Below are 26802 nucleotides of genomic sequence, written 5' to 3'. Positions count from 1 at the left end.
TCACAAGATAAAAAATAAACACGCCGTCCTTCGCGGCCCTGATTGTGCGCCAAGAATTTCCGCACACGAATTTGAGGCGCCTGTACTGCAACGGGTGTGGGAAAAGAATGTCCCCGAAGAAAAACTGCCGGGAGATGACGTCCCTGGAAGAAATGGGCCCGCTTGGCCACGCGATTAGGAATTCTTCAATAGACTGACGGGGCTGTACAACCAATTTCTGAGGAAAATATTGTCATTCTGTGCATATACAACGCACTTATTTTGTGGCGAAGCACCTCACTTCATCACCATTCATGTATCGTTGTTGTTATTATTTTGTGGCGGCTATGCCATAAAATTAAAAAAAAAATGCTGTAGCAAATGATTTAGGTTTATGAGCCACTCGAGATATCAAACTTCCGTCGTCGCTTTCAGAATTCCTCATGTCGCAATGTGCAGGAAATGTGACAAAATTTTACATGATTATGTTAAAGGTTGAACAATAAGCTACAGCTGAATGGAACACCCTCCCCCTGGATATAGTATGTACACATGACATGGCTCACCTGAAGAAAGCTGTTATTCTGCACCTCTCATCGTACACTTGTTTGTCTGTTTTATCTTACATTTCGTTTAAATGAGTTGAAATCATTATCAATGACATTTGGCCCCTCCGTCATGCAATGCCCGCGAGGGCCGTTGACGATCATGTAACAAATAAGATAACAGAAAAAGAAGAAATACTGGGGTAAATGGCCACGAACGTTTTTTCCGCCAATGGAAATGCGCTGCCCTTCCCTCGCGAACGTTTTCTCCGGAATCCCTTTTCGGAGAGCTGTTTTTCTGTTTTGGGACGTTCTTTCCTCAGGCTAGTGAGCTTCACTTCATCCAATATGCTTGTTATCTTTTCTTTTTCTTTTTTTGCCACGATCAGTCAAAGTGACTCAGTTTGTCCACTGTCCTTTTCTGTTGGCGTCTTTCAGCCTTTTACTAGAATCATTGCTCCAATTCAATGAGTAAAACAACCTCTTACCTGTCGATGCTTTCCGTCGGTAATGTGGCAGCGAGCAAGCGCATCCTTTTTCGGGCTGCAAAAACGCTTTTCGCCCTCTTGGTCCTCTTTCGAACCCTTGATGGGCGCACTTTGGACTTGGCCATCTCTTGGAGCGTTGACGAGCTTACCAGGACGCATAAACGTGCTGGTCTTTGCAGCACATCCGATACAGAAACGCGGTTCAAACTTGGAAGTCGGACTGAACTGTCCCAGAAAACGCTCAACCCGATAGTCAGCGAAACGTCCTAAATCCTTCTTTTTACTCAGTCTTCCCTGGCGTCGTGTTGACGCTTCCTGTCTGCTTCTAGGATTTGGTTACAAACAATCAGGACCCCAAACTCCTTCACTGGAGGGCGATTTTTCTGTATGTCACCATCCATTAGAGGGTAGATCCCGTTTCGAGCGCCTTTGTAGTCCAGACACTCTTGTGTACCTTTGTGTACTCCTGTCTCAGCCGGAACTCGTCTGCGCTAGAAGTGATCTTTCCACCACTGTATTCGTCAGGGCTTTTAGTCTTATGTTCTTACGTCCGATCCTTGGCGTAATAGCACGGTCCAGGTAATAGTATAATACCCCGCAGAGGTGCGGAACGCGGAACATAACTGCAGCGTTCTGTCTGTGTGCAGCATGAAACTTTTTTACGTTCCTACCGATCTTTCTAAACACGCTGTGCCGGGCAAAATAGTAACTGTTTGCCCTCGTGGCTCTGTATTGCACAGACGTAAAGCTATTGCACTTGATGGAGTATTGTATTATGAAAGACGTTGTTGTTGATTGATGTATTTGTATATTTCTGGTATTTAACGTCGTTCCTTGTTATCAATATCAACAGACGTGCTCAAGAGCAAGTTATGAACAGTTAGAAAAGGTTCCCATTCTTTCATTCACTTCAATTGTCTTACAAAAGGTCATATAACGTAAAGAATATAGCAAAATTTCAAAAGAATATCAGTCGCGCGAACTTCTACCAATGTGGCATGTGCTCGCGTTAGCGTAGCTGCAGTTTACCACTAATTTCGCGACCGAATGCTGTGGGCCTAGAGAGTCCCCTCGCTGGCGATCGTCGACAATGAGCAACACTTTTGCCATAATACACTCAAAAGGTTTTCTTACGCCCAAATGGCTTCTCACATACGTAACACGTAATTCGAGATTGACATATAAAATTACTGGCTCGTATAGTACCTAAGCCCCGATCAGAGCTGCTTGAGATAAGCACGCTATGCCCTTGCTAGAATCTCGGTAACCGAGCCAATTATAACGCATACTCAAAGAAAAAATCCAATGATACGCATTGCAGTTCAAGACAAAAAAAAATAAATAATTTTCTTGCTATATAGTGAATAACGCTTAAAGGCGAGGGAAAAGGCCGGTAATTTTATTATTTTTCCATTCCATTTTTTTTTTTAAATCAATCAATCAATTTTATTACACGATGTTGTTTGCCACTGGAAACGTATACAAGTATGCAGTTGGACTGAGTGCAACTGCAAAATAAGATACAAATATTCAACCTATTGGCAGAAGAAAGACACAGCTACATTTCACACTGCCGCCAGAACCATCTTCCAAAGGCACCCCACCTTCGCCAACCAACAATACTGGAATTAACTGCCTCCATTGAAGGTCGGCGAACAAAGAAACGGGCCATAACAAACGTCGCTCCGGTGAGAACAGGAGGATAAGAAATAGGTCTTGGTCGCGTCACTTCCAAGTTGTCATTCCACGCAATATCACGTGACTGCTCCGCTAGTGGCGCCATCCATTGAGAAAAGCTCACATATTCGGAGCGAGTGATTCCGCCTTAAGCGTTCCCTTTCGTTTCTTTTCAATAAAAGCTAAGGTGTACCCCTTAAAATATCACGGTTACCCTGATGTTTACAGTACGGTCCCTTTTACAAAGTGTAGGTAACTCGCTTCTACGTCAACGTAATGTAGCTTGTATGTAGCCTTATGGAATTATCACCGTTACCTTTATGTTAAGGATGCAGTGCTTCATAAAAGTTTACGGGACACGAAGTCGGCGTACGTTTTCTTCAGCGTGACAGTGGCGCCGCCGACACGTGAGGACAAATGGAAAGCAGAAGCAGTAATGGATTGTTCTTCTGTTTTCCACTCCTCCTGTCGTGTAGATGGTCACAGTACCACGCTGAAGAAAAATTACGCCGACCTCGTGTCCCGTAATCCTTTGTCGGGCACCGGACCTCAATTTCTGGGAGCAGGTCGCTATTAAATGCCAGTCACAAAGACTGATCTGTGAGACTGCTGTGATTAAGACCTTTAGTTAGTCACAAAAGGACTAACTATAAGAGCAAGTCAGGTCCATCTCAGACGTCAGCGTTTGTGACTGGCTTTCAATAGCGACATGTGCAACGTGGTGATGACGTTGCTGTCAGTGTACAAGAAATGACAGACAGTAGTTTTTTTTTTTGTTTACATATATTTGCAACCATTCTTCGGTACAAAATCCGAAAACAGTCTATGGAACCGCTCTGCCCCACACAAAACGCTCAAGTGACACTCAAGTTACTCAAGTGACAGAATATAGCAACCATCCGAATAAATTTGAAAGCGTCCTCAGAGCGAAATAAATCTTGAAGGAGATGCTCAACTTTAAAGGTTGTTTTCTTTCCTAGCTAAAATAAAAAGACAAATTCGAAATTTGGGATTATATCAATGAATCTCGCTTTCGCTCTAGACCACCGCACCGTGAAGTTTTCGCTTAAAGCTGCACCGATATTCTTTGTGAATGCAGCTACACTTTGGCGCCCGTGCTTTCAGTTCAGCTTGTCGGTAAAATCACTTTTAACGCATTAATTCAATCAATAAACTCAAGACACAGAAACATCCATGGTATGAGGGTTAGATGCCCTAGGTCGCTTAATATAATCGGGAAGTTCGCCTCGTTTTCGGATCTAGTCAAGGGACGGCAAAACCGTTACGCTGCAAAAAAGACAATGTTCTAGAATTTCTAGAAGGACAATGAATTTCGCTGAAACTCATCTGAAGCAATTTTCAAGCTGATACATTATATCCAATTATATATTTCCGCGGCGTATATTCGCGGTATATATATAACGCGATGTTAAGCGTTGTTTTACACGGCATGAGGGAACATGTTCGTTAGGCGGACATGTGCGCGCTGCTATTGTGTCTCTTCACGTGTTAGTGAAATTGTTCACATAAAAATTGCATCTTCCTCTCATTATATTGAACAAAGGTACACCCTCAACAAAGTCGACATTCCTACCGATTTAGGAAGTGCCAAGTACCTTCCGGGTCCATGCTCGCAGTGACAGCACAATATACCTTTATGGTTTCCAGATTCGTCTGTCTCAAAGATGTATTCTGGGGAGTCGCTTTCATGTCCTGTGCACATTCCATGGCGAACACCGCGAATGTCTGTACTTCAGAACGGCATGATGCCTGAAAGAGCAGTTTCAGCGTTTAGTGACATGGAGTACGTGTTGTGTATGAAACAGTTTACCTTTGATACATCAGCGCGATCTCCGTCAGCATACTTGGAGCTGGTGACAACCGAAATCCAACGAGATGAAGAAGCTTATACGATGTCAAAACTGGTAAATTTTCAGTGTAAAGAAATGGCGTCCAAGATATGCAGGCAATTGCATGTCGAGGGGCGAGTGATGAAGGACGAGAGGGCGAAAACCACGTGCACAGCGTGCGGCCCGGGCAGCTCAAGTGAGGGTAAAACTTATAAGTAACATCGCCGTTACTTCTATGGATAGGGAACACAAATATTTACCAACGGCATAGCTGAGTGGGCTAAGGCGTCCACTCGTTGGTGGTAACCAAGGTCGTGCTGTAGACTACGGGGTGGTGGGATCAATCCTACCACCGGCTGTGCTGTCTGAGGTTTTCCCTGGGTTTTCAGAAGCCTTTCCAAACGAATGTCGGCAGTTTCCCCCTGAAGTCGGCCAAGGACGCACACTAATCCTGTCCCCCACTCCTTCGTGCTGCCCTCTCTCCATCTGTCCACATCTCTACATCGCTCATAGCCACAGTTGCTTCGCGGCGTTAATACGCAATAAAAAAACACACACAAATATTTACAAGTTACCCCATCTGGCACTCGGTCAGCCACTTATGTTACCTTCTACTGTGATATATAGAAGGTGTGTAACGTTGTCAGAAAAGTAGTGTAACTTTTAAATTAGGTGTTACAGCATTTTCAACGTAACCCTAAAAGCGACCAGATTAAGAGTGAATGGTAATGAAGTGCCTCAGTTTCTGCAACACGGCAGTTCATGACTGGACTGCTCCCATGGCTGGACAACTCCTTGTCAGTAAACACAGCCAAACCATGTAGCCGCTGAGCACGTTTTTTACCATTTATGTCGTATTCTTTCGTACACCGTCGTCCGACCTCAATAGCACGTGCCAGCACTGTGGACCCCTCATTTCTGATTCAGGCACACTCTACTCTCCCACCTAAAACTACGCGATTTCTCTAACCCGTAATGAAGAGCCCCATTGTGTAGCCTGCGGGCTCACACATGTCCCAAAGTATGATGGAACCCTCCCTCTAATGTATCGCCACCACGTTTCCCCTCCCTTTTTCCAACCTTCCCCTTGGTGCACCGAGGACCACTGTCAACAAGTTTAGCGTCACCTTCCCCAAGCATCGCCTCTACCTCTCCTAAAAGGGCTTGCAAAACTTTGCCCATGTTATGCCGGATAAATATAAAATATGGATATTTGTATCGCATATACATTCCCAGTTATGCAACAATAAGTGCAATAAATGAGTAAGAAAGTCGGCACCACGAATACTGAAACTAATCTGGTTGTGAGGTCACTTCAAGAATGTCTGCCTGTGCGGCAGCCCCGAAAGAGGTCAGGTGATTACAGGAATAAAATAACAATGGCCGAGGCTCAACGCCCAAGTATGTTCAAGTTTTGGTATATCCATTAACCGTAGGTGTAGAAAATAATTATATTTCCGCTCAATACTACGGATGTACTACAATGCGAACATGACACTGACAAGCGTAGGATAAGTTTTACTGCCCGAACTTACTTTATATTTGCTACATCCTGTGCGACAACGTTGGATACACTGTTTACATAGGTCAACGGTGACTACGATTATGACTGCACCACGGAACTAAGGAGCCGTGGTGAACAAAGTCGCGAACTCGCATATACCGTTCTTTCAGTTTCACACGCACTCCCAAGCACCTGTTGTCAGAAAAACCAAAAGTTATTCCGGATTTGGTCTAGCGAAATCTTGGGATTTCCGAACATGAAAATATGCTCGAACCTATATATTGTTTTGTCGGGGGTTTCGAAACACAAGCTTTATTGTAATGACGATGCGGATGACGACAATGATGATGAAATCTGTCTAAGAGTTTCCCCATCAGCAGAGAGCAGCCATGCTGGCGAGTTTGCGTGTCTTATTTAGCGAGACACAAGCCGTCGAACACGCTCCCGAGCAAAGCGCCGACGTCAGAGAGCTCAGAGTTGCGTCCATTCCTATTGGCAGCCGTAAGCACGTGACTTCTCGTGCGCTGCCTCACTGGCAGCGGCATGCGCTGTGATGTCAGAGCCGCATGAGTTTCGGTATTCGCGGTGACCATTTTCTCGGCTTCCATTACTCTTTTCGCTTTGAAACTTTCAATGTAGGTTCACATTGGTGCAAAGAACCGTACGTTGATGTGGGATAACGTGGGATGACCTGTCTCAACCACTCTAAGGCGTGACACATGTGGTGACTCAGTGGAGCGGCAAAGACGGTCAGTAGGAAGTTCCAGAGGTTGAATAGGGCACATGGCGGGAGAGGGTTGCCGGATGACTTTGTAGGGGCCGACATAATGAAATAAAAACTTTGGAGACAGGCCAGACTTGCATAAGGGAACACACAGCTAAACAAGTTATTCCGGATGGTAGACTACGTCCGTGTGGGAGGTCTCTCGTGGCCTGTCTCGATAGTATGCTCGACGTTACGAGCGACCCATAAAGTAGATTTGTCAGTGTCAAACAACTCGGCATACCTTTGAAGAAGTGATACGAGTTCAGCCTTTTTTGCATCATCCAGAGAACACGACACCGTCTTCTTGAAAAGTTCATGTTCAAGGGGAGAAAAGGACATCGTGGCATCTTCTGCTGTGTCCTGAACAGCGCGCACCATATCAGAATACATGGGTTCGTAGATAGCGACAACAAAGCCACGCGGTAAAAGCACAGGCTCCGACAGTGCATTCGTGAAGGGAAAGAATGTGTCCCCGTTGCTCATACGTGATATGCAGAATGGACCAACAAGGCCCTTGCGCGCGAGCGCATTTCGCTGTGGTCAAACGACGATGTCGGGCACTGACGACGTTACTGGACAGGAGACGACGATAAATGATGTAGCATATGGAGCAATCACAGTGTCTTCGGTCACATATATTTTAGGGGCGGTGCAGGTGTCCGTACAGTCGTAGGTGGGTTACAGCGGCAATGTGATCTCGCTGTGAGCATGGTCTATAATAGCGTCGTTCTTCTCCAGATAGTCACAACCTAATATGACATCGTGAGAAGTCGTCGGGAGTACGCGAAATTCTACAGGGTAGCAAGCACCAGAAATTGCGACACGTGCAGTGCCCGAGCCTGAAGTTTGGGCAACTGTACTGAAAGCGGATCTGAAACATGTTCCACCAGAAAATGTAACTGTTCATAAACTCTTGCACAATGCTAAGGACAAAACCGAAACAGAAGAACCAGTGTCTATGAGCGTCAGTTTTGACATGAATGAGATATTCTGGGGACGGGTAGGGGGAACCTTTGAACAAAGCGCGATGTGTGCAGTACGACCGCCACACACTCCGGCCACTGCGCCCTTGCAGGAGGAGACGTTAAACGTGTGGAACGGGTAGGTCTGCGTGAAACCGACCTTCGGGTATTACTAGGCAATCTTGAGGTGTGTCGGGTACTAGAATATTCGCTACCTCATCGGAATCCGCCACTTCGAGCTTCACGATACGACGTAGGGTAATAGTAGCGATCTTGCACGTAACCGACCGGGCGCTCTTCATAACGTTCATCAAGATATGGCTGCGGAAAGTGGGCAAGAGACCTCCCAGCCCAAAAATTCGTCCCGTTGACGCTTTTGGCACACTCGAATGGTGTCACTGGGTGGTTGGGTTGTGTGGGTTGCATTGTATTTGGTGCCTGCGACAAAGCTGCAACGGACGGTCTTGGTGGTAAATTGGACCTCATAACATCCGCGAATGATGGATGGAGCGGGACGGACGACTGTTGCGCCATAGCGTCTCCAAGTGCTTCTTGAACTATGGACTAAACGAAAGAAGGAGGCTCATTTTGGGGTATCTGGCTGCTTCATGTCGGTCTCGATGATTCTTTTTCTCTTGTTTTTTTCTCTCGCTCTCTGTGTGTAGGTGTACCTGGCAGCCCTTTTTGGATTTTTGTTCTCGATAATTATTCTTGAACAATCTCCTGCACAAGAGAAAGTAGGTTGTCAAGGGTCACAATTTCTGTGCCTGTCCCACAGTTAATGTATGCTTCGCGGTTACGTAGGTTCCTCGCGTCTTGCAGTATTTTGCAGAAGGAAATAACTTCATTGAGAGAAGTGAACCCTTTGCCAACGAGAAGCTAGAACGCGTCTTCTCGGATACCCCTCAATATGAAAAACATTCTCTCTGCGTAAGACATTTCGTGGTTGCGCGCTTGCACAGCGATAAAATGTCTTCGATATAGGTCATATAGAGTTCCTCAGACAGTTGGACACGCGATGAGAGCATCCGCTCGGCGTCGAAGTTTCGGTACGGCGGCTTCTCGAACAGCTCTTGAACTCGCTCTGCAAATTGTTAGCAATCTCGGAATCATTTTTTCGTGAATCAAGCACCATGTTTTTGCCACGCTGGACAGATAGAAAGCGACGTTATTAAGTTTGCTCGTATCGTCCCACCTGTTGTGACGGCAGACACGGGCAAACTGATCGAGCCAGTCGTGAACGTCGTGTCCGTCAACGCCGCTGCAGGTGGGCGTGTCGCGCTGGCGAACGACCGTTCCGGGAACAACTGAAGGCGTCGCCGGTGCTTGTGGGGGTATGCCATTGCCAGCAGCAGCGGGACCCGTGGCCATTGCAGAAATTTGGCGGCTACGTAGTTCCAGTTTCCCTGAGGGAGGGGAATCGTTTGCCCCTCCACCAAGATGTCGGGGTTTTGAAACGCAAGCTTTATTGTAATGTCGATGGGGGTTATGACGACGATGATGAAATCTGTCTCACAGTTTGGGCATCGTCATCGCTCATAATTGTCACCATTCAAATTAGACACCTTAGCTATGGGGTAGCGTTCCACTCTTAGAGTGCAAAACCTCCCCACTTCATCGTCAAAATATAAGTGTTGTTGTTTTGGTTGCGCAACATAGACAAGGGGCTCAATACGAAGCTGCAGGAATGTGCAGTGCCACCCAGACGATATGTCTTTGTAAACCAGATTGTAAGGGTAGCCTTTCAGCAGAGCTCATCCGCCGCTAATTCCGCATATACAAGCCCTTCGACACGACCCCGACCACACGACCCCGAGCTCGGTCATCTTCCAATGAGGACATCGTGCACGTCTCCTGCCTGAAGTCATGCCACAGTCCCTCTGACTGGCAGGAGTGACCAATACCTCTGCAGGGGGCATTTCTGCATCTAGACCGAAAAATGCATGTCTTAGCTCGTGGCTGGAACCACGGTGTCAGCTCGGGCCAATCTTACTGCAACTTCCCCTAGGCATCCCCCCCCCCCCCTACACACACATCAAACTCCATGAAGAGTCCCAGTTTGAAGCATACGGCTGAGGCATCCGGAATGATGCCATTCTTGATAAGGTATATAAACACTACGTGCTGTCATTCAGCTTTCGCTTCTCAAATATCTGCTTCGGCATCCCCAGCGGCCGCTAACACCGTGAAACAACGATGCCTCTGCAGAAGGAAGCACACTGTACAAGTCAACCCTAAACCTGGGCGTTTCGCTGAACTGTGCCACACACTTCACTTTCGGAGAGTCTGAACTGGGATAGTTCCTGGGATAGTTGATAAGCAAACATATGCTTTGCATATGTACCTTGACATTGGGCGTATTTATGTATGTGTCAGTATACTTTATGTATGTAGTCCAGAGAGTCGAGCTGAACCTGAACCGAAAACCGTTATTAACCGTTATTTTTGGCCGAGCCGGAACTGAATCGAACCGAAACAGTCGACGCCATCTTGGAGCTGAACCGGAACTGAACCGTTAAAAAACATACCAGTATAACAGCATAATAAGGGACGAGCAGAAAGCACTTCACTTACTTCAAGTTGCGCTTGTCACATGAACTTACTTAGTTACATCATCAAGGAGTGATATTTGCGCTTAGTGTCATTCGGGTGGTGTCACATGACATCTTTTAGCTATATTGGGGGGGGGGGGGGACGTGCACTCACGATTTAGTAGGTTCCCCAAACTCACGTCTCTTCACTTCTGTGGACAGGGTACGCATCCTCGACAAAAGATTTCGAGGTACAAACAGAAATATTGAGGAAAAGCAAAATATCCTGCAATCGCAACATTTTTAAACTAGTGTTATGAACAGCGTGCTAATTTGACTTGAAGTACAATGCGACATTGTACCGAAAGAACATGTAATTACACTCGTTAGCAACCTGTTAAAACTACGCGGGATGGCGATTTGGTCGCGGTTATATTTGTTGTGGCATATATTTGAGGGCAGTTTATTTAACATTGGAAAACGATTTCCGGGGAGTGTTTCTAAATAAAAAAAAAACATCTCATGACGGAATTGTGCACACGCCTAGAAATATTGCTGCCGTTCATTCTCGTCGATCACCATTGGCATCAAAGTGTAGTGGCACTTACTTCAGCTGTACAGGAAGAATGTATAGTGAAAGTGGCATTCCCCTAGGACGAGTGTACTTCACAAAATGGCAGTAAAGTTAGCAAGTGTGAGGGGGTATAACTACACTTCACGAATGTTCTCTTCTCGTCCTTGAGCATGTAGAGGTCGCTGCAAACTGTGTCAGAGAAACAAGCGAGCTCCGTGTATGCTTGGTTCAGCACGAAATTTACGCTGAAATTCACTAGCTGAATAATATCAAGCTACGTGCCACTTACACTAGCATAGAAGATAGCCATGTACGAGATGAGCTTTGAGTGCGTGAGGGTTCCTGAGTGTTCGTAATCTGTGACCACGAAAAGCTTCGGGTAGATAATCGACGGATATTCGAAGTAGGTCGGTCCATCCTCACCTGCATATTGGCGAAAACTCTGATTATTCGAAAGGAAGGTACGCGGGAGTAAGATTTAAACACGTGAGAAACATACGTGGTCGTATTTTGAGGTTTCTGCCTTCCAGAATCCGGAGAGCTAAAAAAAAAGAAAAGAAAACGAAAACAATATATCAATATACACCACGCTACAAGTGGCAGTAAGCAGGCACAAGATGTCTATTTTCACTATTCTGTTGAAATCTGTACTGTCATGCGCTCAGGCTTTTCGGGCATTCTGGGAGTGTTATGCTCCCAGAAATTGGTTGTATACTTCATTGCCTACTGGCAACCAGTTGCTCATGCTGTTCTCTTCCATTTTACCTTAGGTGTATATCTTATCCGAATTATTCTCATTTTGTTGCGTTCGAATATCCCACTGGAATAAGAACGGCGAAAACTGCTCGGAAGCAGCATAAGCACTGTCCTATCTCTGGCCAGGTTAAAACCAATCCCATGCAATAATTCTTTTGTAGTAACTTGTGCGGAATGAAAAATTCGAAAACGCATGCAAGTGCAATTAGGTACCTACGGTTCAGAATTAAACATACCATCGGCGTAGCTGTCGTGCATTGGTTCTTCGATCTCGTATAGTGCATGTGCAACTTGGCCATCTGCAGACCGGGCACTGGCGAGTGAAGGTTCAATGCGGAGGTTCCCCCTTAATATCCCTTCCTGTAATGGAGGGGACGATGAAACGCCAGATGCATCAACTCACGTACTTGTAAGTTACAAGGAAGTGACTAAGGCAGTGACACACGGTGACTATAATTTTTGCCACCTTCCAATACGTGGCAAACACGAACGCAAAACCAAACACAGTAATACAAGATTGAATTGCTTTATAAGATCATGAGATAACAAGATAACTTGTCTTTGGCACCTATCGTAGCCATCACTGTGGTATGTGCTTTGTGAGAACTTGATCGCTAAATTTAGGTAATGACCTTTGTGGGGATTCACTGACTTTAAATTCGAGCCCTGTGACGATCGCCTGGTTTGTCCTTACATTTGCAGCAGCATCACCATCGACATCATCTGCTCTACGCATACTTGCAAACACAAATTCGCAGCAAGCGCGTCTTTCAGTGTTAAAAATCTTCTCGGCCAACAGGGCTCGTCTCCTGCCTCCCTCACCGTTGCACTGCGTGCATTGGGGGAGGGGGATATGTTTATTAAAGAAATAAAAGGAAAGGAGGAAAGGAGGGTGAATGTTAGTAACAGCGTGATGGCCCTTGATTTTCAGAAAGTTCTTTATTTGATTGCCCGTGAAACATAAATAATCCCCGGTCCGACAAACAACGTTTCACGTTTACCTCCCTCGTGATCTGCTACAAGAAGTGCAACAATTTACGTAAGGCGTCGTATGTCCTTCTAACGCGCAAAAGCAAGGACATAGCTTGTATCATGATATATCGCTACATTCAATAAACCATATCTTAAGCGCCTAACAAGCATAGCTAGCGGTAGCTTAGCTACAAAAATAAATTCTTTCGGATGAGGTTCTAGGGTAACAATACGTGGCATGAGGATGTCGCCCTGATTTTCCTTCTCCCAGTGGAACTACAAAGGGGAGTGGGGCAGGACCTCTGCCTACGACACTTATTACGCAGTTGTCACTTGTGCTTTCAGGTGAGAGAGGTGCATACAGCTTTTCGTGTCTGTTAACATGCAGGCAATATATATCTTCCCACTTGCCACAACGAGACGCACAAGCCCCTGGAATCAACCGCCTTCTGGATCGAGGTTAGTCCCGAACGTCCTATGCGATGAAGTTCTCATCAAGTTGGTGTCACCATCACCACCGTCATCACCAGCATCACAATCTCGATTTGAAGTGCACATAAATGAATCAATAGGAAGGAACGGTAAAGCGACAGGGAAGCGGCTTGCTTGTCTAGTGTCATTTAGGAACATATTGTTACAAAAAAAAAAAAAAAACTCGCAACACAGCACACGTCGGATATGTCCCGCTATAAACAGCGTCAAAAACTGCGATCAAATCTGTCGACGCGTCGCCTGGTGTGTTACATACCACATGTTAGCGGACAAGACTATAGCTTCGTTTACATGGACGGATATGCCGACTGAGGGCCCCAGTCGACTGGCGACAGTTTACATGGCTGGTCACTGAGGCGCCATGGAGCTCTGCAGGATCCTCGACTGAGGCGCCACACCAGCCTTCGAATCCTAACCTTCAAAGTTAGATATGCTACACACAATTTTGTCATCGCGTCTAATCTATTACTTCTCAAATACTTATGCAGCCTTTCGGCACGTCATTCTTTTCATAATCATACAACTGCCACTTGTATTCTTTTGGGCGTACACCTACCCTCTCGCAGCTCTTCTTGTTCTTGCTCCGTTTCTGGCCATCATCCACCTATTCTATTCTGAATTTCTGCGAGAAGTTCAGTCTGAGCTACCGAAGCTGAGCTGCTTATTTTTAATGTGTCAACCTCTGCTTTAAGTCGATATAGACCGGTTTGCAAGAGGCGTGTTTCACGTCGGTTTAGGTAGGGAGGTCCCATATACCTCAGGATTTTTATTATGTTTTGATATTTAGAAGCTCATCGTAGATGATGATCAACAATGGCAAAAGGAATATTTCCTATCGAAAAGTTTTCGTGCAATAAAAATCTCGTGGAGTACATGTTCGATACAGTTTCAATATAAATTCGATATGATGTAGCATAAAATGCTTAAACTACACAAGTCACACTATACTTGCCAAACATGCTAAAAGGCGCGTAATATTCTGAAAGAAACTCACAAAAGAACGCCACTCGGGGGAGCCAGTGTCAATTCAAGGAGACACGGCCGCGGCGGACACCAATGTACCGCATCGACGACATTCGGAGGAACACTGTCTCTCCATGTGTAACAAAGCTGGGTTTTCAAGAAAATGACTGTCTAGTTGTAGAGCGACATGAGGAGAGGGTGGTGAACGCGAAGGCGCCTGCCTTGAGCTAAGGCTCTGCATCTGTTGTTCCACAAGACGTACCATGCCACTGCAACAAGCAGAAGAACAAACCTGTCCCTGATCCAGTACCCTAGCCGATAGCGGAACGGAAAAACCCGACAGTCCAAGACGTTCTTGCTACAACGCAGTTGTCTAGTACGTGGGACATTGATTCTATGTTGGGACAATTCGGACAAAGGGAGGTACTGGTAACGCGCCACCGATTTAAGCGATCCCGCATAGGTAGAACAACCCAGGCCGCCTTCCTCAAAAAGTCACAGACTTCGCGTGGGAAATTATCAGGCTGGATATCGGCCGGCGACAGACCTAGGTTTCCCATGTTATCCGACCGGGGTTATAGAAGAGACATAGCAATTTGTAGATAAGTGATGCAGGGAGCGACCTGAGGGGCCTGAGCCTGTCTGCCGCGAAATCTTTCTGCGATACGCCAACAAAACAGGGACGTAGAACTGGTTAAGGGTACCTATTCCCCAGTCCGCGAAGAACCAATGCTCTGCGAAAGTGGTCAAGCCAGTACAATGCAAGCACACGCGTTGAATGCTCAGTATCGTCGAGAACACGGAGGACAGCCCGAAGCGCATGCAGTGTACAAAACGCAGAAATGCACGGGAGGCTCCAGCCCTCTTGTGATCGCACTGTTGTAGGACCGCGCGTCTAACAAGAGCTGTTCTTCCACCCCAAAAGAAGGAGGAAGTTACCGAAGAAACTCTAGTGTACACAGCACGAGGCGGTATAGCAGCTCGGAAACGAACCACAGGTTACTGCATAGCACATTCTTGATTAGGTATGGACGCTCTTGAAAAGGGAGGTCAAAATTACTGGCTATCGACACTTTGCGTTCAACGTCCTTGAGCAGGGAATCCCAGTTTTCTCGCTCAACACCCCGTTGCTCAAATACTACTCCCAGGATTCGAAGCGATGAACACCGCTCTATAACGCCCAAGAAGTTGCCCCTAAAACCTGGAGCAGGAAATGTCTTAATTTTTGTAGTGTTAAGCTGGACACCAGAAATACGCGAACTGGCCAAAAATCGGAAGCGCTTCGCACAGATTATTAGTGTCCCTGAGGAAGAGTGTAATGTCATCTGCATACGCAGATACCTCCACGGAACCGCCACACGGGAGCGGAAACCCACGAATACGAGGGCAAGCAGCAAGCCTACGTAAGAGCGGATCTATGCACAACACGAACAGCATGGGGGATAACGGGCACCGCTGACGAGCCCCACGTGTTATTGAAAACAGCTGCGTGATGCCATTAACGACGATGTCACTTGTCAAGTCTGGGTACAATGACCAAAGAAGAGAGGTAAGGGCTACCGGAAAGCCAAACAAACGCAGGACACCAAAGGCTAATTCCAGCGAATTTCGACCAAGCAAGGAACCTGACCATCTCGAATTTTTTTTTAAATATATTCTTCAGAGGACGGGAAATGATGAAAAGTGCGCCCATATTGAAGCCCTAACCTTCAGTCATTTTCGAGGAAGAGGGGGAGAAAGAAACTGGTCGAAATGTGACCCAGTCGCTTCGGGTTACTTTGCGGGGTTTTCAATTGAGAACTGTGCGGTTCTAAGAGCCACAATTTTTTTTTCAGCTGCTCACTACTACATGGACAACACACTTTCTTCTGCTTACCCATTTCTAACTGAAACTTCATTCGTCAAAAAATTGGCAATGTCGCAAGAAAACGCCAAAAACGCCGTTTTTCGGAGCCTTCGTGTATTGATGCTGTTTATCGGAGAATAATGAAACCTACACCATTCGATTCGTCATTGCATGCCCTATCTGTTTATACTGTTTTCATTGTTCTAGAGTTAATCTGCTAGAATCAGATTATAATAATTCCACAGGCGGTATCGCGATTTAGCTGTATTTTGGCCGGCGCTAGCAAAAAATGGCCAAAAAGTTGCCGCGATTTTTTTATATATTGCGCAGAAACCCTTTCCTAACCCACAGGGGAAAAAAATTTAGATTCATATTTGATTGTCGGTGACGCTACGATTTTTTAAAGTGATAGTGTGCACGCGCGCTGCGCGCTGCCCCTAGGCGGTACTCTCCGCAGCTGGTTGGCGTTACGGTCGCCAAGGGCGCACGCGATTCACTGAAGTCGAGTTACGCGGCCTGATCAGACGAAACGACTGAACCAGGCTGGTGAAAGCAGTAGGCACATTGAGTAGTGTCTCTTGTCAATCGCGCCCAAGCAGCACAATGTACTGAAAAGCAAAGTGCAATAGACCTCTACCTGTTTGTAAACAAATGACGTCATAATGTGCGACAGCGCCACGAGTTTGGTAGAGTTGAACTACGTTCAATGCTAGTGGCCAACAAGGTCGCGCCCGAAAGCCACGGTCTTGAGGGGATTACGATGGTCTCTGAAAAGGACGCGACCTTCGGACCTAGTTTTCTTTCAATAGGAGGCAGCAAACAATTGCCCATTCGTGGAACCCAGCTCTCCCCCTCCGATCTGTTTTGGTTTCGGTGTGTCTACCAACGTCATGATGCCGTTTCTCGGGTAGAGGTTTATAGGGGTGGACGGTATGTACCTTATCAACGTTCTTTAGTTTCATGAGTCTGTTCAAGGCCTTCCACCTACACGTCCACCCCTATTGCACTCGACTTTCAGTACATTGTGCTGCTTGGACGGGGACGAGAAGATAGTTCTGCCTGAAACTGAGCAGGTTGGGAATAGAGAGACGAGGTATGGAAGTGTATCCTTGAAATTTGTTGCGATAAGCGAAGAAGGTTCTTGAAACCACTACTCGGGAACGTAATGGGACGCGAGGACTGTGGCGAGTTGCTGTGGCGACCCTTTGGAATGACGACAATACGACAATGCTTGAAAGACGCCGGAAGCTGGTGTTCTTGCAGAAATCTAGTGAACAACGCGACCATAGGGCTGTCGACGCGACGGACCCAGGGCTCTCCAAAAGCATTTGTATAACGGTACTGGTAGCCCGTCTGGGCCTGGACCAGAAGAGACTTTTTGTTCAGCAAGAACGGCTTTAACTTTTGCTAAGGTCACAAAACGCTACAATGCCGATACCAAATCATTTTACAGTTGGGGCAAGACAGCCAGGAAACGTAACATCTCTTCACCAAACTCACTTTACTGGTTTTCAGAAGAGAACAATTGTGGAAAAAAAAAGGTGCGAATCACTTTAACGATGTCAGATGGAGCAGAGGAGACAGACCCATCTGTCAAGCGTACTTGTTCGACATGACTCGGTCGTGGCTGCCTGATCTGGGAGTTAAGCATGTAGCGCAACAATCGGGATTCAAGATAGGACAGTCGCGGTTAAGCGTAACTGCCACAGTCCTTGACGAAAAGCAGAGAGCTCTGTAATAGCGCTGTTTCAAGACGTTCAGATACTCTAGCATGAACACCGTAGTGAACCCTGCCACGTGGCTCCTCTGGCTACCCGGCCATGCTGAGCAGAGTTGATCCAGCGCTCGCTTTCCGCATGCCTGTACATATCTCTCGTCAAGATGCCTCATGAGTTCATCCAATGCGCCTCGACGTGGCCTTCACAGCACAGTGGCGCTACCGCTTGAGACGTTGCCTCTCCCCACTGCAGCCACTGCGGTGCTGTTGAAGATCTAGAGCAAATTATTCTCCATTGGCCACACTACCTACCTTCCCGAACCGTACTCTCCGCATCCCTCAACCAGCTAGACTCCTGCCCTTTCTCACAAAATTGCTTGGTCCCTGGCTACATCCGGCACACCAACCCTCTGCCCTCAAGGCTCTCTTCACCTTTCTGGACACCACAGGACTTCGATCCTTATTGTGAAGGGGCTCATTATTTCATTCTAAACCATCAGCAATGGGGTAGAGTATCGCTCCTGGCGATGAAACTCCCCAGCCATCATCCCGTAATGAAGTTATTGTTCTTGTTAATTGTGAGCATTCGATAACGAAGCTCATTTAAATGTTCAGTGAAAGCTATCTTCATACGTCTACCAGCTACGATGAAAAGCTCTGCCCAGTGCGGCTTAAGGTTGTCCCTGATGACCGGGTCGAAATCCAGCCAGCGGGTTTGCCAGCCGTAATCGCGCTGATAAGCTGGGCATCTCGATCCACTGCACCGTTCCAAAAGCTACTCAGGTCTGACATACTCATTCGATCACGTGGTGCAATATTGTCACGTGACTACAACCTGTCCTCAGGGTTTGTTCAGGAATTGGGTGCGTTCCTAAGCGGTTTCTAAACAAATCAGTAAGTGTTTCTTGTGTCCGCTGCAAACACATAAGTTAGCTCCACCTTGCCACGTGTCTCTTGGCCTGGGTCATTAGACTAAAGATCATTATGTCATCCGTATTCTGCAGCAAGAAAGTGTTTCGGTCTTGGTTTTCATACACTGAACTAACGCATATGAGCGAGCGCGCACTCGCACGCTGCACACACTGCACACATATGCACACACACACACACACAAAAAACATAACACATCCACGTTCAGGTATTTAACATCCATAATGAAACCCTCAGCTTCCTCAGACAGCAGCGAGCTGTGGTGGGTTGGACCCCCATGGTTGTCTGGTAGTGTCGACCCGCCTCTCGAACCAATATCGAACCGCACCCCATCATCCTCTCGGACGGAAGAGACGTGCTGTCCAGTAGCGATCCACCATGGTGACCCCATCATCCGGTTAGAGGACTACAGTCTACTCAGCCGCGTGCTTAGAGTGACAGCATACGTGCTCAGATATGTCAACAACTCGCGGAGACCTGGATCAAGGCTAACCGGGCCCATCTCTGCACAAGAACTGCATTCGGCAGAGCTTCTATGGGTCCGCGGCACTCAACTAGAATGCTTTGGCGCAGATGTCGTTGACCTTCAGGCGGCGCGACCCATCTCCCGTTCGTCTGCTCTTTTGACTCTGAACCCATACATGGACGCAAACTCGCTTCTTCCGGACTCGGCATCCCCTACTTCTCCCGGCCAAGCACCGTCTCACAGAGTTGCTTGTCCTTGACGTCCACCGGCGTCTCCACCACACCGGAGTGCGAGACACCCTCTGCGAACTGCGGCTGAAATACTGGATTGTCAAGGGCCGGCAGACTGTTCGCCGCGTGCTCCAAACGTGCCTACAGTGTAGGCGTCGACGGCTGTCCTCACAGACTGCACCGGTTGCTCCTCTCCCGCGTGAAAGAGTTACTCCCACGAACCCATTTGATGTGGTGGGCGTGGACTTCGCGGGCCCTTTGTACGTGCACGAAGACGGCAAGCAGCGAAAGGCGTACATAGTCCTTTTCACCTGCGGCGTCACACGTGCGGTGCACCTCGAGTTAGCGACCGGAATGTCCACGCAACACTTCCTCAGTGCCTTCCGGCGTTTCACTTCCAGACGCGGCGTGCCATCCCTCATGATGTCCGACAATGCCCGCACCTTTCATCAGGTGTCTCGTCTGCTCTCCTCCGAAGATGTACTGAATTTCGCCGCTACCTACCGCATCCAGTGGAAATTCATTGTGGAGAGAGCACCTTGGTGGGGTGGGTGGTGGGAAAGGATGGTCCGCTCCGTCAAGGACGCCCTGAAACGGTGTCTGGGAAGGCAGCGCCTTACCTTCGAAGAACTCACCACCGCCCTCTGCGAAGCTGAGTGCATAGTGAACTGCCGGCCACTCACTTACGTCACGTCCGAGACCGAAGACCTGAACCCTTTGACACCGGCGGACTTCCTCGTAGGAAAACACCTGACGCTCCTCCCAACGCCGGGCGAAGTCACCCCGCCACCGAGTGCCAAGGGACTCCGGCAGTATCTGAAGGTCCAAAGGCGGCACCGCTCGCAGTTTTGGAGTAGATGGCGAAAGGAGTATCTCCTTCAGCTAAGATCGGCGCACATGACACGGCATAAGCCGGAGTCACAGCTACAAGTCGGTGATGTGGTGGTCATCCACGATAAAGGGCCCCCCCCTGATGTGGAAACTCGGCCGCGTCACACAAGCCTTTCCCGGGCGCGACGGCGTCGTTCGTGCCTGCGCGGTCGCGCTCGCCAACAGAACTGTCCTCCACCGTCCAGTCCAGTTGCTACACCGCCTAGAAGGGGACGTGGAGCGACCGGCGGCCCGCGGAGGATGTTAAGAAAGAGGACGAGGGGCGGGGCACCCCGCTCGTGTATATGGCACAATAAACGTGCAGTTGTTCTGCAACCACGGTGACGATAGGCCACGTCTGATTACTCTTAAGTAACAGCGGTAAAACACGACAAACGCTCACCTTTCTTTTTACTTTTTTTTTAAACACCATTCCGAAGTCATAAAAGATGAAATGTAGAAGATACAGGCGCTGTTCACAGCAATATCTCAGAAGCTCCCCTCTGCCCCCCTCTTCGGTACACCAGTTCCCCGCTTTTTCTCTCTCTGTGTACGTGTGCCTGGCAGCCCTTTTGGTTTTTCGTTCTCCTGCACTCCTCTGCCACCATGCCCCACATGCCCCATGTAAGTCCTACTCCCGTTCATTTAAGAGCGGTGTTTCTAATATTCTTAAATACTCTTCTTAATCCCCGTTACCATCCTATTTCACTCGCCCCGGCCTCCGAGCGACGCTTTGCTTTCCGCTGCGTTTTAGACGTACTCAATACAACCTTCAAAGTTACGATGTGCTCCAGTCAAATCGTGTTCCTTAAGCGGTGTCTCCGAAACGTCGCCCCCAGTGGCTTTCGTTTAAAGTTCCATTCAAATATCCGTGTTCCCTCCCTTGAATCCGAGGTGCAACATGTACACCATAGGGCTTCCCTAGATCTAATGGAAGCTCACCTAAAACACCACGACCATAATCTTCACAAGTTACGTGAGCACCTCAATTTCCTCAAAATGCGTTTGAAGGACTTTACTTGTACGTCATCCCCAAATCCTTACCCTACCATTATTAACAAAGTTCGGGAACTCAACCACGAGCTCTACGCGGATGTTCAACGCAGAAAGGAGAAGAAATTGAAGACTTTTCTGCCCCACTTGTTCACCGCACCCTCTTACCACAACCGTGTACACGATTCCTCCCAATCTTCCCCTCAGTGAGCCCCAAAGTTCGCTTTTATCCAAGGCCCTGTCCTTTGCTCCTTCTTCTCGCAGGCCTCCTGACGAAGTCTCCTTGCCCAATGATTCGGAACGGTTTTTCCGCCGACTGTTGCTCGACGCCCACTTTCTAAATAATCCGATGTCTAAACCCCAAACTATTTTTGACAAGCTTAATCCTCGCTGTTCAAATTGGACCCCTCCACCACAGAAGTTTTCTCTAGTAGAAGAATTCATAAAGGGCACACGCAGCTTACTTTCAAGAAACATGCCTAAGCTCTGCACCTCCTTTACTAACCTGAACCCCTTGGAACTCACCGCCCTCGGGGAACTAAGATCCAGGGACGACATCATTATCAAACCAGTCGACAAAGGTGGAGCCGTTGTGGTATGGCGCCGAGACTTATACGTTGCCGAAGCAGAGAGACAACAGTCCGACACTAGGTACTACGAAAAACTTGATGAGGACCCCACAACCCAGCACCAACACACTCTTAACCAGGTCATCACTTCTGAAATATCGAGCGGTACTTTGCCTAGTGAGGCGAAAAGCCTTATCGTCGAGAATGCCAAAGCATCCTCTTTCTACCTCCTCCCGAAGATAAACAAACGCGACTGCCCTGGACGTCCCATTGTTTCCGCACTCACTTGCCCGACCAAACTCCTTTCGGCATATGTGGACTCTATATTGCAACCCCTCGTTCATGGGTTACCCTCCTACACAAAAGACACCACCAATGTTCTTCAACAGCTATCCCTCGTTAACCACTCTGGCAGGTGTATACTCTTCACAATGGATGCAATTTCCCTTTACGCGGTCATACCGCACACAGACGGCTTGTTGGCTTTGCGCCACTTCTTGGACCGCCGATTGACTTTACATCCACCAACGCACACCCCACTTCGTCTTGCCGAGTTGGTACTTACCCTTAATACTTTTGAATTCAACGAACACTTTTATAACCAAAAATGTGGTGTGGACATGGGAACCGAAATGGGGCCCTCCTTCGCCAACCTATTTATGGGCTTTATAAAAGAACGTTTCTTTGCCAAGTACGGTAAACCCAAACCGGAATTCTTTAAACGCTATATAGACGACTTTGGTTTTACTACCACGCTCTCCTCTTCGGAACTCTAAGAGTTCATCGACGCTTTCAGCAATTTTCACCCGGCGATCAAGTTCACGTCTGCCTCTTCGCACGACGCCTTAAACTTTTTAGATCTCACCATATCCGTTAGACCTTCAAAATTGCGAACAAGCATCTTTTACAAAGAAACGGACTCTCACAGATACTTATCCTATTCCTCCTGCCACCCCCAGATATGTCATGGATTCTATTCCCTTCTCACAATTCTTACGGCTGCGCCGCATTTGTAGTGAAGATTCAGATTTTCTAAATCAACTTGCAAAATGAAAGATTTCTTCACCTCCCGTGGTTACCCCTTGTTCCTCCTTGAGAGGGCCGCCGCCCGTGTTGCGGCTATCCCCAGGTCGGCTACACTTATCCCAGCGTCCTCCAACAAAAAATCCTCATTGCCTTTAACAGTTGAGTATCACCCAGCCATCTATAACTTGATGCGACAAATCAAGTCCGGCTCGGAGGACCTCTTCAATTCCGGACAGCTCTCCACTGGCACGACAATTTCCTACAGACGCCCTCCAAACCTGAGAACTCTTCTTGTCCGCAGCCGCATCCAAAAAGATGACGAATTAGAAAACGGGACTTTTCCTTGCCAGGGACCACGGTGCTTAACCTGTGCCTATGTCGGACCCAACTATCGCCTTCAGGGCTCCAATGGTCGGTATATCCACACGTCCGGCCACTACACACGCAAGTCAGCGAATATAATATACGCAATATTTTGTTCTATCTGCCCAAATCTTCAATATCGAAGAAACCGAGAGGAAACTACGCGAACACCGCCGCTTAATACTTTTACAACAATCTGATAACATTAGCAACCACCAAATGACTCTGATTTCCAATCATTTTTCCAGTTCGACCCACAGTGCTGATAACGCCCGAGCTATCGTTCTTCGTTCCGGCTTCAACAATTCTAATTCCCGTAAACGGGAAGAAAGCCGCCTTATCTACCACGTCAACTCGACTCATCCCTGAGGCCTAAATGAAGGACTCATTTTAGGATTCTAGGTTCTCGGCACGTGTTGTACAATGCCGCCCTCTGACACGGATCTCGTGATAGCCCCCTAGCGGGCTGGGCGATATATACAACATGTTTCCCGATGTCGTCCACATTCCGTCCATCTAGTCTGAAGAACAGCCTTCGCTCGAAACGTCACCCCCGAATTGTTTGCTCCCCTCTTCGGTACACCAGTTCCCCACTTTATCTCTCAATATCTCAGAAGGGCATGCGAAACACCGGGGTATGTAATTTCTAATTCCGTGGTGGGAAGAAAACCTGTCGGTTCTAATGTTTTGAACGTACAATGAATTTTCCTTTAGGTTATGCACATCCGTCTATTCCTATGAAGAAGCTGTTTTCCACTCTCCCCTTTAACGAATACTTGATGCAATGTTGTATACTCCACTTTTTAAGCTCGTAGTAAGCTTTGAGCTTGTCCAGTATTTATTGAGTCACCTCTTTTCGTTTAGATTTGACGTTTTATGCCTGCGTTACTCATGCAGACAGGTTTTTAATGAATAAGTGCAAGACACTGATCTCAAAGTGGTGTGCAAAATTCAGATGTGGTTATTTACCATGTGGACCCCAGCGTCCGATCTTTCCATTATCACGGCCGACATCGTGTCCGGGTCATGATAGAGGTTGTCTTCAATGCTTCTGACATCAACCTGCAAGTGGACAGGGTAGTTGTACGGATTTGACGAAACTGTATTGCTAAGCACTTGCATGACAGGAAACTTAGAGGTCCATGCATAAAAGATTACATCGGTACTTTACACGCATTCCTGTTGAGATATATGGCTGGTAGGAAGCAGGGCAATGCGCGGGGGGAATGCGATCTTAGCTCCTACAACAAAAATGCAAAACGCTAATTGCAGTTTGCATCAACGTTTGTGGAGAGGCAATGTGGCACAGACAGAAATGTACATGCACTTGTTCAGACCGCGGCAGTGAGCAACGGTCACTCGAGCGCAAATTATAGACAAAATGTAATTAACTTACAGTTGCTTGTTTTGAAAACACTTTAGGTACAACATTTATTTAAAAAGGCATTTAAGGCACATTTACATCTATTGGAAACTATTTATTTAGGTACAACAATTAATTACTTCAGGAGTAGTTACCCGCAATAATCTAATTACATGTAGTTAATTACTTCACTGTTCTGTTTCTTTAGTTCCTTGCGGTGGTACTTCTGGCGCCATGGCCTTGCAGGCTGAACGGGTTCTGGTTACACCTCGAACGAGATGCTATACTTAGGATCCTTCCATTCACTAGAGCTGCTCGACAAAAGGGAGAGGGCGGAGAATAACAGGTGCATGGTGATTAAAAGGACCAAAAAACCGAGAGACACGGGGAACCGGAGAACTTCTTCGTGTTTGTCTACATGTCCCTGTGTATCACGGTTTTTCGTTCTTTTAATCACTAGAACTGTTGCAGCGCGGTGGCACTCAATGTTGAACTGCCATTGTGGGTGTACCCTGTTACCCACTATTAATAATAAAACTTTTGAAATCCACGCTAAGAAATCCACCCTTCAAATTCCAATCCTTTGAAATCCAAGCTGTCAAAATAAATCACAATGGGTCTATGCAGTCCAGTGTTAAGCATGGTTTTACGTGAGAAAACCAGTGTTTAACAGGGTCACACTCCAGAATAACAAGTCTTTATGCAATTCTGTGTCGTATTCAGCATGTATCTCTCAATTATTCAATAATTTAATTAAGTTACAGGCGTAAATAACTACGCGTATGAATACTAGGAAAACCACGCTTCAGCGGTTCGGCCGTTCGGCTACCATTGAGGACGAGGCTATTTGAGAAAATGGAATAACGACCGGGCTGTATTGTGTTGCGGGATGTGCTGCATAAAAAGGATAATCACTGCAAGCTCTAATAAAGCATATGTTTCTTCTGCCGATTTCGTCAGGTATTTATTCTTCAGACGTGTAATGACTTGGTGTGCTGACACGCGCATGCAACTGATGAAGGAATTTATAGGTGAAGTGACATTGATGCAGTCGTAGCTGTTTTGGACAGGAGATCGGGTAGCGAAAAATGTCCAGGATGAGCAACATATAAAACGTACCGCAAAACTGCTGTGTCGACCATTTGTCACGACGGTAATCACACAAGCATCATGTAAACCTCTCTTGCGTTCCTCGGCCTCAGCCTACGAAGAACCGCTAATGTTATGTTTGATAAGAGCCGCGAAAAGTAGTTCAGCAAGGTAAAACTGTGCCGGGAACACCGTCACATGAGGGAGGTGTTTAATTAAATCACAGTGAAAGATAGCAAAGGACTGTTAGTGGTCATGTAGACAGCAGATGTCGTTCACCAACACATCAATGGATTGTATAAATAGTCTTCCTGTCAATGGACAACTAACATTTTCCTCCCGTCTATACTGAGCAATGTTGACCCAGGGCTTGGTTTTTAGATGCCACAAAACACTTCTCGCCAAGATGGTGCACTGTGACTCATGGACAGTGACTCAATGGGGCATTTACAGCTCAGTGTCATTACCATCTGAGGCAAGTTGACTCTCTCAGATACTGTCACTGCAGTTCTGTCGAAGACCACACTACCAAGCTTTCCAAACTGCCATTTTCAGATAAAATTGCTTGGCTTATGGCTAAATCGAGCCCACGAATGCCTGCTCTCAAAGCTCTTTTGGCAATTTTGGACTCCATGGGACATTATTTCCTTCCTCACACCACAAGCAGCTATGGGGTAGAGTATCGCCCCAGGCAATGAAACTCCCTGTCCATCTCAAAATAAAGTTGATGAACAACATCTGCAACTTCCGCGAGGTAGTTTAAACCACTTTTATAACTACATGTTACATAAACAACATACAGAAAGCGACACTGAAGATTTTTGTTTAAGTTTAATTTGTAGAAGCTTTTGCGTGGACCTCCACGCGAAAGCTTCTACAAATTAAACTTAAACAAAAATCTTCAGTGTCGGTCTCTGTATGATGTTTATGCGATCTACAGGACTTGACTCCCCTCTTCGTATACACTTCAACTACATATTATGTGTAACCTAGGAATGGGTGTGGGTGGAGTGGCTAGTTTGCCACAGTACCACGAACGGGAACACAAATGGCTGATAAATCTGCTGCAGAATCTGGGACAAGAGGATGAGCACTTGGAATCATCACAGTTTTTAGTACCATGCAGATGAAGATAGAGTAGAGCACCCTCAAATTTTGTACTACTTTTTCTGAATTACTCGTAATTATGCCGCAGTTACATAGGCAGCAGTTCAAATGCTACTCACAATTGCCAAAACTTCATGCTAGCACTCAATTCTTTTTACAAACTTTGGTTTGTGA

The 26802-nt window shown here is 46.9% G+C and overlaps 1 protein-coding gene across 1 annotated transcript in view; it reads right to left on the bottom strand.

The window, feature by feature from the left end:
• LOC135378558 (venom metalloproteinase BumaMPs1-like) overlaps positions 1 to 26802 on the bottom strand; it is a 95220-nt gene that overhangs the window by 42914 nt on the left and 25504 nt on the right. The window contains exons 3-6 of the mRNA XM_064611606.1: positions 24039 to 24131; positions 11869 to 11992; positions 11376 to 11417; positions 11166 to 11299 (exon numbers count right to left, since the gene is read on the bottom strand). Coding sequence (XP_064467676.1) covers positions 11166 to 11299; positions 11376 to 11417; positions 11869 to 11992; positions 24039 to 24131 — 393 coding nt within the window. The remainder of the gene's footprint in view (positions 1 to 11165; positions 11300 to 11375; positions 11418 to 11868; positions 11993 to 24038; positions 24132 to 26802) is intronic.

The sequence above is a fragment of the Ornithodoros turicata genome, chromosome 1 (genome assembly GCF_037126465.1).
Source record: "Ornithodoros turicata isolate Travis chromosome 1, ASM3712646v1, whole genome shotgun sequence".
NCBI lineage: Eukaryota > Metazoa > Arthropoda > Arachnida > Ixodida > Argasidae > Ornithodoros > Ornithodoros turicata.
Note: the sequence above shows the minus strand (reverse complement) of the source record. Positions and strands in the feature narration are given on the sequence as shown.